The sequence below is a fragment of the Spinacia oleracea genome, chromosome 5 (genome assembly GCF_020520425.1).
Source record: "Spinacia oleracea cultivar Varoflay chromosome 5, BTI_SOV_V1, whole genome shotgun sequence".
Taxonomy (NCBI): Eukaryota; Viridiplantae; Streptophyta; class Magnoliopsida; order Caryophyllales; family Amaranthaceae; genus Spinacia; species Spinacia oleracea.
In genome coordinates, this window is record NC_079491.1 from 46,565,641 (window position 1) to 46,578,120 (window position 12,480).

The window sequence follows — 12,480 nt, forward strand, 5'->3', positions numbered from 1 at the left end:
GAACTGTTATTTTGGTCAAGCGGCATTCCTTATTCTGAACTATTCTTTCTTTTCCCCATTCTTGAATTCTTTTTCTTCTTCGATAAATAGAGATATGTGATTCCTGTTGTCATTTTGTCAAGCCGCACATTCTTATGCATCCTGATGATCACCTAATCCTGGAGGATGAAAGTGGAAGAGTTAAGCTGGAGGATCTACACTTTTTCCTTCTGTTTATGTGACATGATTTTTTTTTATCCTTGCGTTCCCGGGAGCAGAGAAATTTTAGCTATACAACACCACCCCCTCAATAACAAGAATCTCCTCAGGTACTTTAATTTAGGGCTTTTTATCTAATGAATTGTTTTAGCTTAATTTTTCTTCAATTTTTATTCTTGAGATGAGATATGTACAATATATGTAGGCTACCTGATGCTAGAATTTGTATGTTGATCATGATTTTAGGTTAGGGAAAGAAGAATTTGTTATTGTTGTGTGATGTGTCAGCTGATTTTGTTTTTGTTAAACTTCGTAAAAGATGATGATCAATGTTATGGAGATATCAATTAGTTGCGGCTGAAACTAAGCGATCATTGCAGATTCTGTTTCTTTGTAACCTGTATTATATTTGGTTTTTGTGTGTGTTGAAAATGAGCGCTTTCTTTGAAATCTGCAATTGCCTTTAAAGCTTCAAGTAATTTCTGGCCCGATTACTAGGCAGGGCACTGTAACTCATTCATAACATTGTATAATTAGAGTAATGCTTGCTCTTGAATTATGCAGGTTACAAATGGTGTACTGTTCATAGCTTCAAACTGCAGCATCGGAAATGTTTATCAGTATGATCCTAACTTCGAGTCTTCAGTGTTCGATACCATACAGCTCAAAATCAACAAAGCGTGCAACATCCGCTGCAATAACGCCTACACATCTGCAATCATCAAGATAAAGGGTCAATTACATTGCCCTATTTAAATGCATGTATACAATTAAACCATATGCATTACAAATACATCAGTTTTAACTGCATCATTATTACATTAATACATCAGTTTGGTTATTAGCTACATTTTCACATTTGACCATTCATATATAACCCGATTTTTTACCTACGCGTTTTAGCATAAATTCTCCGTATATCTTGGGGGACCGTGCGCGCTAGCGCACGGTCCAACAACTAGTAAAGAAAAAGTGCAAATATATATATCAGTAGCAAAATTTAGTTATTGTTAGGCCTTGGTTTTCACCTTAGTTTTACTGAACTCAAATTATTTTTGTTGAACTTATATAAATTACTGAACTTAAGCACAGTCCGACACGAACACGAAGTCGTGGCTAAGCTCAAGTCGCATTTTTTTCCGAAAAAACACGACATAGCACAACTTAAATAATAAATTACGTTAAATCGAGTGAAATTAGACTCGACACGACACGAGGGCATGTGGACCAGCACGTGGACCAGGGCTGTTCATGGTAATTTTATTTTTTTAATTTTTTGATCGGTCTGGCCGATACGAAACAAATTCAAACATAAGACATGTGAGCTCCCTTTAAATACAGAGATATCTCAAGATGATTCACTATTCACGAGCATGGTAATCGAGTTTAACTCCACCTAACTCAGCTCATAAAAATCTCGATCTGAGCTCAAGCCATTTTGGGCCATTATTTATCACTTTGTCAATATATACTTCATGATATATCCCCAAGAGATTCTATTAGAATTAAACCTGAAACGGCATATGCTGTTATGGCATTAAATACTGAAAGTCAACGATGACTGCTAAGTCCTAAGAAAATCAATCCCATTTCTTAATACTCTGTACTATTATTGGCCCCTTAAATTAATCAAGCGGATACTCCTTTCTCGCAGGTCAGCCTTCACTCTCTTTTCAACTCAATTTTCTTGCTTTTCTGTTCAAATTTTAAATGTTGAAATGAGCTTAATTACTTTATTGTTTAATATAGCTAGTATCCGAGTACCTTTTAATTTTCTGAATCTGGGTATGCTAAGTTTTTGGGTGTTGCATGTGTGAATTATGATCATGAATGTGGACTAATAGTAATTCGAACAGTTTGTGAATTCCGAATAATAATTTGTCATTTATGTATATTTGATTCAGTCAATCTTGGGTCTATAGCAGGGATTGGATATGGGGTTTATCCGTTTATTGTCATTGGTTGATTTTGTATAGCTATTATTTGTCAGGGGTTTTTGCTGTTTTTAATCTAATAGTTAGTGTCAAACTGATATCCAGGTTTGTTAGAGTGACGTTCTTGGTTGCTTATTTAGGTGCTTGTGTTGTGTGTTTACGGGTAATCATGACTTAGAGCAAGTATTATTTATAGAGAGCAGAACAAATTCGAAACTCGTACCCGGGAGTTAGCTGCTCAGTGAAATGCATAATGGTCCAATTAAAGAAGTAGAAAATGTGAAATTAAATGCAGGATGTTGTACTTTGTGGGGGGAAAAACATGCTTTGGATTGCCATATCACAGAAGTTTCTAAATTCTAATGATCTATTGGACGGTCCTGTGTAATTTTAGTCGGCATTTGGGACGAATGATGGGAAAAGTTGCCCGAAATTGATTGTATTTGAATTCTCAAAGTTTCACTTCTTAGATGGGAGTCATTGTCTGAAATCCAATTTTGCAATTTTTCATGCTACTCAACCTAAAAGTTGTGTATTCCTTTCACTTAATTCAGGTTTAAAAAGGGATGAAAGGCTTGTTGCTTACTGTATTTGTAGTCGTTTTGGCTGCTTCATACCTTCAATGTGGTGTGTCCCATGGGGTTCAACCCCTGTCAAAAATTGCTATTCACAAGACAAAAGTTTCTCTCCATTCTGAGGCTTCTATTAAAGTTTCTCCTTCACTACTGGGGGTAAGCTTTAGTCAGCTCGCACATCTGCTATCTTTTATTTTAGAAGTATATTTGTGATTTGAAGTAGAAAACTTTTGATTGATCTAAGTAGAGTTGCATACTAGAAGTTCTTATATCATAAAATTGCCGCCTCATTTCTGTTTAGGGAACAAATAGAGAATGGGTTACTGTAGAATTCAGCTACCCCAACCCTACTGCAGATGACTGGATAGGGGTATTTTCTCCTGCCAATTTCAGGTAACAGTCCTTTTTCCCCTGAAAACAGCTTGATTTAGAATCACTTTGTCTTTACCTATTTTTTTTAAAATGAAATGTGGGACAATGTTCCTTCTAATGACCAAAATTTGACTCTTTATCTTCAGCTCATCTACGTGCTTGGCAGATAGTCCACGAGTTTACCCTCCTCTTCTTTGCACTGCTCCTATAAAGGTGGGTACTGGAAAGTAGGGTGGTGCTTTTACTGACTTTGATCCTTTCCTTATAAATGATCATGAGGTGTAGTTTGAGCACTGTCATTACTGTCTTTATTTTGCACTTTTGCAGTACCAATATGCAAACTTTTCGAATCCTAAGTATGTGCACACTGGGAGTGGATCTCTGAAGCTTCAATTGATCAATCAGAGAGAGGATTTTTCATTTTCCCTATTTACTGGTGGATTACTCAATGTATGCTTCCCGTTTTTCATAATATTTCTCTCTTGTTTTGATTGTGAATTCTGATTATTCTAGGGATGCATGTTGCTCTTTTATCTTTCTTCTGTGCGATTGTATTTCCATTTCGCATTCCCATTTTATTTTTTCAATTTTGTGGATGTGATGAATTGATGATGCATCACTGTTTTAACTTTTGTAATTTATCTTATTAAGAGTTGCCTTTTCTTCCTACCAACAGCCAAAGCTGGTTGCTGTCTCAAATGTAGTTGCTTTTGCAAACCCTAAAGCACCTGTCTACCCACGCTTGGCTCAGGGAAAATATTGGGATGAGGTGAGTTTGTTTTCCTGTATTCTGTGATACCGACCTACGTGGTGCATTTGAATTTTAGCCAATAATTTTCTTCTGATTATATTTGTTTTAAGATCATGCATCTGAATTTTAAATCTGTAGTTCTATCATCTACATGACACCCACTCACCCACATTTTCTCATTACTTATTCACCATCCTTAAAAAATGTGTAAAAAGGAAATGGGGCAAACAATTTGGGATATTTGAAGTACTTCGTTTATGGTTGCTTATACCATATTTCTGAAATCTTCATTTCACTTGGTATTCAGATGACAGTAACTTGGACAAGTGGCTATGGAATTGGTGAAGCAATTCCTGTAGTCGAATGGGGTTTGCAAGGAGCGAAAAGGAGTATTTCCCCAGCTGGGACATTAACCTTTGATCGTGGAAGCATGTGTGGTGAGTGTGAATTCTTTCTTCTCCTTTGCAAAGATTCATGCCTGTTGATTCATAGAAATCTCTGTGAATGACAAAACGTCCACATTCAGATTGCTTGAATTGAAAAGGAACGAGGCACATCCATCCTGGGAACCTTACTTGATTTTGATATGATTTTCTTATTGCAAGCAGTAATAACTCACCATGCCTTGGTAACTAATTTTTATAACAGTAACATCTAGTGTAATGTAAGTTGTACAGTTACTACCTTATTCTGGATAGTTCAGTATAATATGATGCTGTCATATACTGTGTGTGGATGTTATTATACTGACCTTTTCTCCTCAACCCCGAAGCCCTGTTTAGCTGAAGATCTGGTATGGGTCCTGAAACTTCCAATTCCACACTCGACATTTGGTTCGCAATATTCATAAAACTGATACCCAAGGTGATTCCCCCTTCAAGGTTTAACTGTTTAAGGTAATACCCTTTTGCCTAGAAGAAGGAAAAGGAGGTCCATATGCATAGATCCTCTTCTAGTCCATAACTAGCATCATCACCTCCATCCACCAATCCACCACCGTAACAACCCTCTTCCCCATCTCTGCCTCTTTCCTCTCTCTCCTCCACCTGCCCCACCTCAGCTGTCAATTCTTCTCTCTTTTAACGCCATCTCTTGCCATTCACCATTACATTTTATCTGATCATGAACACTAGTTGTGGTTGTCATTAAACTGAACTGTAGAATGGACCTACTGAGTCCCTTGACAGTCCAATAAAGTACAACACCAAATGGATCAAACTATTTCATAATCATGAGAACATCTAAACATGATCCCAGGTTAATCGCCCTACTTTGCTGTTTGTCATCCTAGTGAAACATGTTGTCATTAACTATTTTTTCTTGCATGTGCACTTGTTTGAGCTTTAACTGCCTAGATCCTATTTTGTTTTGCATTCTTAATTACATTTTATTTGTTTGGAACTTTTGAAATTAAGCAATCACTTTTGTCTAAACTTGAATGTTTACCCAACTGTTTTTGTCCTAGTTATTTTATAGGGGCACTGCTGATGTCATACAGTTTGGAAATTCCTATCCACTTAATTTTATGTAGTTCGGAAATTCCTATTCAATCTACAGGTGCACCAGCAAGTACCGTGGGGTGGCGTGATCCTGGTTATATTCATACTGGATTCATGAAGGAGTTGTGGCCCAACTTAGTGTATGTCATTTTATTTTTTGTTAGTTAGGCTCTATTAAGTTCTTATTTCAGGACCTTTATTACTTATTTTAGATTAGAGCAGGAAATGGGGGTAATATTGTCTTTTTAACCTTTATGAGTGTATGGAAGTGGAGGAAATGGTGGGACATATTACTATATAAGCAAATGGGACAATCTTTAAGGGACTGACTAAAATAGAATAATGGGGCAAACAAATAGGGACAGAGGGAGTAGTAGTCACTGACTTAGTGGACTAAGTAGAGCCTATCTTATATTTAAAAAAATCCCAAAGCCTAAGCCCAACTCTAGTAAGGTCAAACCCTAAATCATAAAACAATAGTCGGCCACATACAAGAAAGAGGTTCTCAGAAAGAGGGTCAAACCCTAAAGAAGAGAATCTCACCCAACCGCATAAAGAAAGAAATTCATCCCTAACAAGTCCATGATTTCTGAAGCCATTGATAGATAAATCTCTCTCTCTCTCTTTCTTTTCCTCCCTCTTTATATGTCCTTATTCATGAGGTCCTCCGAGGAAGTCAGATCTAAGATTGGGTTCGCCAAATTCACTGAACCGGGCCGCGACCGCAGCGTACCTTGGTTCGTCTCCGAGTAACACTGATCAGAACCAATATGTCTAGATTATAACCAACTAGATTAGGTCCCGTGCATGCACGGATATTCTAAAATTATTGTTTGACCATCTTTAAAATATTTATTCCTTAAAGCTAATGCGTAATTAATAAATCTTGAACGTACTCATTTTATCATCTAATGTATTTTATATGTTTAATATGATAATTTTACCAAAATATTCGATATGCTTAATACGTTAATTTAACCAAAATGTTGCTTAAATATAATTTCTAATATTGATATGAGTTTTTGACTAAAATATTACCAAAATCGTCTAATACTGATACTTTTTTCCATACATAAATAATTTATACAAAAGGAAAGAAAATAAAATAAAATAGGTATGATATTTTAGGAAAAGGGTTGTTGGCGGGAAAATTTTGCACAAGGAAGTGACATGTGTCATTCCTGGTGTCTATTTTAGTATAATGTGATAGATTTGTTTAGATCATGTCTATATGGGTACCCATATGTTAAGATCACGTCTAGATCAGAAACAATCTGTCAAGATCACGTCCAAATTAGAATGGTATGTGCTTAGAACATGCATTAAAGGATGTATGGAGTGCAATGGATGTCGTACCCTTGTTAGATTGTTCAAAAATAGGTAAGCGCATTTTTTCATTTTGTTCATTAATATTAATATTAATACAATATTTCACGTTAATACTTTCATTTTTTGAGTGTATGTATTTATAATAAAAAAAAACAATATTTAGTTGAAGAACTCAGTCTTATCTATTATAAGTAGTTAAATCATTAAAAAAGTCAAATCAATAATGTGTATTATAATATTATAAAGTTGAATGAAATTTATTTTAAAAGTAATATTGGTTATTACTTTAATCATTAAACCTATTGATAATAATTGTAAGTTTTTATTTAAATCTTAATTATGAAACATCACATCAGATCAAATCAGAAAAAAGTAACTGCAGTCAGAAAAAATAAGTTTTGATCAAACCAGACCGCATCAGATCAAATCAGAAATAAGGTAAACTAAAAAGTGCCTTACATTTGTTCACCGTCTTCTATACTGTGATGACGTTATAGGATGTCAAAGGCATTAAAGTTGAGTTTAAAATTAAATTTACTCTCAAGTATGTTCTTTTGAACTATTTCATTTTAAACTTCAGGCCTTGATATCCTTTTTTCTTCTCGTATACTAACTCAAATAGATTTTCAATAACTGAAGCGTGAATTGTGAAGTACTCGGTAGAAATCAGTTGCCTTGTGGGCCTAGAATCTAACAGAAACAGTCCCTTTGAATTGTAGGGGAAAGAATAAGATTACCTCTTTGAAATAATATGGCTACGTCTTGTACGTCTGATCTCATCCCTCCCGCTCTAGAAAACAGCCTTGATTGACGCAATGATGTTATATCAGACAATGTTTTTCTCCTCTGTCTTTTAAAGTAAAGGTAGGAAAATTTATTCTAATAATCCAACCTTTGAATGATTCACTAAAAATAATCGTACCTGTCAATGAACTTCAATACTCCAACCTTTTGGGGATACCTTCCTATATTGGTCTCTTGTGACAGTTAACCTAAATATTAGGTAACTTTTCAATTATTTTGTTTATTTGAATTAACCCTCCAACCACCTTCAACACCCTCACACTCGTCTTCTGTCTCCTCCATCTTCATCTCCCATTCTTGCTTCTGACATTCCCAATCAATGCTCATCTGCACCTTTTGGCTACTGTGGTGGTCCCAAGTCTTGATTTGCCTCCAACTCAACCGCCTCTCTCGGAACCATCCTTCCCTTCTAGAACTTTCTACTAAACTGACTTACTCTTCTTCTCCTAGATGATAACCATTAGAGAGATAGAAATGATCATTGAAATTAACGTCATTGTTATTCTCCTGAACTTGCTCTTCTCCAGACATCTTGAAGATGATATCGAGAAATTCAAGGAAAATAAGATGAATCTTCGATTGAGGAAACCAAATTGAAATTCTTCAAGTCAAGGAGATTCGAAAATTGAGACAACTTGATAAAAAATTCAAAGCGATTTCAAAAGAAATCATACAAAATTAATGATTAAGAACAGAAAAAAATCAAGAAGAATTTAGAAGAAAACTGCAGATTTTGCAGCAAAATCAGCAGAAAAAATCATGCGTTCCAATTTTAAACTACACATCAGATACAATTATTGAGCATTAGAGAAGATTGAAGAGATCATGGGATCAATTGCATATTTGGGCAAGTATTCCGGATTTTACATGTGGTGCTTTGCAATTGTGTAATTGTGGATTACTTTGGGGACATGTCACCTAAAGGTTAGATTATTAAAATTAACTGATAGGTGAGACTAATTTTTACGAACCACCCAAAGGTTGGATTTATTAGAATCCATTTTCCATAAAGTTCTGAGTTATGGCTTATACTCAATTTGGGAAACACTTTTTCTTCATGCTGGAGTTATGACTCCAGCATATGGATGATTGGATGATTGAATGAATATAATTCTCTTTTTCTGATAAAGGAAATTTGATACTTATCCTAGATGTCTAGATGTCCATTCATCAGTTAAATAAGCGACACACATTTTCCGAATGAAGAGATTTTAGCTGTTATTGAAGAGACACACACAGAGTCGCCTTTGGACTGTAAACTTTTATTTTTTCTTGTAATGTGATCTTTTGTCTTCTTCGTGCCATGCAGCTACACATATAGGATTGGACACAGACTGCACAATGGCATATATGTATGGAGTGATAGTTATCGCTTCAGAGCATCTCCTTATCCAGGTCAAGATTCTGTTCAAAAAGTTATCATCTTTGGAGATATGGGAAAGGTATGGAAATCTGATAGGATGTTTGATAGTATTTCTAGCCTTCTAGGTCCACTTTAGACGTGTATTTAGTCTTATATTGATCTGGGAAACATGTAGTTACTCTAAGTCGTGTTTGATTTGTCGAAATTAGCTTATGTCAAAGCATTCATGCCAAGGCTTAATATTGTTGTGAAGATAAACTTTGAGGACTCCTGTTCAATATGCGTATGGATTTGTCTAAATTAGCTTATATCATACAAGTAGCATTCATGCCAAGCCTTAATAATGTTGTGAAGATAAACTTTGGGGATTCTTGTGCATTTGGTGCTAAAAAGCAATTCTGAAAGAAGATTTTTGAGCTTTTAAAACTGTCAGTACCCGAATGCCTCAAAATAAAACTCCGGACTTCAGTGGAATAGGGAGGATTTGTATGTAGCCTTATCCCTATGACTACAGAGAAGTCGTTTCCCGCTGACATTTGTTTTGATACGTTGGTAATGGTATTATTTGCTTTACAAACTTTTAGGAAAGACGGCCTAACGGTTAGACCACTTTTATGCACCGAAACCAATTAGTTATGCACTTTAACTAATTAGTTAACCACTTAAACGAATTAGTTAAGTCTGAACTCAATTAGTTAAGCAACGAAACCAATTAATTATGCAGCCGAACCTATTAGTTAAGCACTGAACCAATTAGTTAAACAATGAAACTGATTAGTTAAGCAATGAGATCAATTAGTTAAGATTTTATGAGTTTTAGTTAATAATAAGTTTGTTCAAAAATAATAACTATATTTAACTGTTTGTCTTTCTACCTTAACTTTTTTGTTATTCAATTAGTTATGATTTTATTACTTTAGTACCAAAAAGTGGTCTAACCGTTAGGCGGTCTTACACAAAAGTTTATGTATTTGCTTTCACAAAGAACAAAAGAAAAGACATTATGGTCAACCAATTTCTCATAGAATAGTGAATCTTTGACTCTATTGGAAATAGGAAAATGTATTGATCTTTCAATACGAATAGTAGTTTTTTTTACGAGGTTTTTTTGCAATTTGTAGACTATGGACTAGGGTGCACATTGAGTATGGTGCACCCAAATTACACATACGCATGCTTAAAAGAACATAGTATTGTGATAAAGAACATGAATATAATCTTTTGTTTTTTTTATGAAATTAATAATTAAAAACATAAATTGTGTTCTTTTAACATAAAATTTTGTTCTTTTATAGAAGCGATTGTGTTCTTCTGGTGCACTGCGCACCTGTGTCCACCGTCTAGATGTTGTCCTTTTGGCATTTAATATGAGTAGTAGTTAAATTTGGCTTGGTCTTGCTGTTTCTTGTTTCCATGACTGCTCATGTGTTGTTCATGGTAATGCATTTCAACTTTCAAGCATATATTTTCCTTTCTCTGGTTTCATTACCACTTATTCACACCTAGAGGTGTGGATACAAGTTCTTGGGGATGTGCCGGATGTCTACCTCGGACGTTCTATGTTTATGTATAGAATGACCAGGGGTATTTCCTTTTATCTATGTCTCTGTAAGTAGCTGTAAAATCATTAGGATCCTTTAATTCCATATGTTTGTTTATATTTGGCAGGTGTACCTTCTGAATTACTGATACCTTAATTGTTTTAGGATGAAATGGATGGTTCCAATGAATACAACAACTTCCAGCGGGGGTCTCTTAATACTACTGGACAGCTAATCAATGATCTGAAGAACATTGATATAGTCTTCCACATAGGAGATATATGCTATGCTAATGGTTATCTGTCTCAGTGGGATCAATTCACTGCTCAAGTTGAGCCCATTGCCTCAGCTGTTCCGTATATGATTGCTAGGTTGGTTTCTTATTTTACCTCTCTTGGAAATCCTTATTTTGACACTACTGTTTGTTCAAGTCAAATAATGTTTCCTTTTTCCTTGCAGCGGAAATCATGAGAGAGACTGGCCAGGGACAGGTTCCTTCTACCAGAATACAGATTCAGGAGGAGAATGTGGTGTTTTAGCTCAGAATATGTTCTATACTCCTGCTGAAAACAGGGAAAAGTTCTGGTATGTCATAAATTGGGATGCATTAAGTTATACTATACTGAATGATCTTCAAATCAAGGAATTAGAAAAATATATAATATATTATCTTCTTCTGCAGGTATTCTACTGATTATGGCATGTTCAGGTTTTGCATTGTTGATACAGAACATGATTGGCGAGAGGGAACAGAACAATATAAGTTCATTGAACATTGTCTAGCATCTGTAGATCGACAAAAGCAGCCATGGCTTATTTTTCTTGCACATCGTGTGGTGGGTTATTCTTCAGGCGATTCTTACGCTGTTGAAGGCTCATTTGGGGAGCCAATGGGCAGAGAGAGCCTTCAGAAGTTGTGGCAAAAGCACAAGGTTGATATTGCTGTTTATGGCCATGTACATAACTACGAGAGAACATGCCCCATCTATCAGGTTCTTCTCATTTCCTTGTTGAAGTAAATACTTTTTTTTTCTGGATATCACAAAAATATTTAGTTTGTGGTGTTTTGATATTGCAGAACATATGCACGAACCAAGAAAAGAACAATTATAGAGGCACCTTGGGCGGAACGATACACGTAGTTGCTGGCGGTGGAGGGGCGAGTCTATCAGAATTTTCTACCCTCAAGCCAAATTGGAGTATATTTAGAGACAAGGATTATGGATTTGTTAAACTCACAGCATTCAACCACTCGAGCTTGTTGTTCGAGTATAAGAGAAGCAGTGATGGAAGAGTTTATGACTCATTCACAATAACAAGGGATTACCGGGACATCTTGGCTTGCACTGTGGATAGTTGCCCTGCAACAACCTTGGCATCTTAGTAAACCTTGTTAGGGATATGTTTGTTGTAACCAGGGTGCCAATTATTTCAAATTCATACAATAGATCTCCCTTCTCTTTAGCCCTTCTGTACAGATGCATGATTGATTTAATTCCCAACTTTCATATATCTTGCTTATTAAGCTTCCCAACCAAGAAACTTTTTTTTATTTTTGCAAATGAGCCATAATGGCGGGGATGAGAATCGATCCCAGAATCACCTGGAATGGGGAGGGAAGCTCTAACCAAGTGAGCTATCCCCCACTCTCTAGAACCTTGTTGCCTTTAGTTGTTATTTGTTAATGTAAATAACTATGGGATGCACTTTTCTACCCGACATAAATAATATGTTCGGGATTATACTAAAACAGATATTATGAGTGATACATGTCATTTTCTGCGGGTTGTAATTTAAGTGAGGTATAAAGTTTAAGGTTGTAAATCTGAAAGTTTGAGTTTGTAATTGGCAAACACACAACTTTATTGGGTTGTTTTTTCAAATTTTCCTATTAATAATGGAAAAAATATTTACTCTATATCTTGGTAAATCTAACATATTAGCATATCAAATATTTTGGTCAAAAATTTGCGTATCAAGCATATAAAAGTAACAACTTGTCTTACGTGTGGCGCGCCACTCGCCACACCATCAACGAATGAATAGTGTGTGTGTTCACATGGGAGAGTAGAGCTTGTTGGCATACAGAAACTAGTACTAGATTTTAATTAAAC

At 35.5% G+C, this 12,480-nt stretch overlaps 1 protein-coding gene across 2 annotated transcripts; it reads left to right on the plus strand.

Moving 5' to 3' along the window:
- Window positions 1-1,566: 1,566 nt before the first annotated feature.
- LOC110776575 (probable inactive purple acid phosphatase 1) lies at window positions 1,567-11,887 on the plus strand. Of its 2 annotated transcripts, XM_021981129.2 has the most exons (13): window positions 1,567-1,852; window positions 2,687-2,863; window positions 3,009-3,100; window positions 3,226-3,292; window positions 3,407-3,529; window positions 3,756-3,848; window positions 4,138-4,267; window positions 5,388-5,469; window positions 8,772-8,904; window positions 10,532-10,737; window positions 10,826-10,951; window positions 11,049-11,358; window positions 11,445-11,887. In XM_021981129.2, exons 2-13 carry the CDS (start codon window positions 2,699-2,701, stop codon window positions 11,748-11,750), a joined length of 1,833 nt encoding a protein of 610 aa, XP_021836821.2. In that variant the 5' UTR covers window positions 1,567-1,852; window positions 2,687-2,698; the 3' UTR covers window positions 11,751-11,887. The 2 variants fall into 2 exon arrangements, with proteins under 2 accessions (XP_021836821.2, XP_021836822.2); XM_021981130.2 differs by having other exon boundaries at window positions 1,849-2,863.
- The last annotated feature ends 593 nt before the right edge of the window (window positions 11,888-12,480 follow it).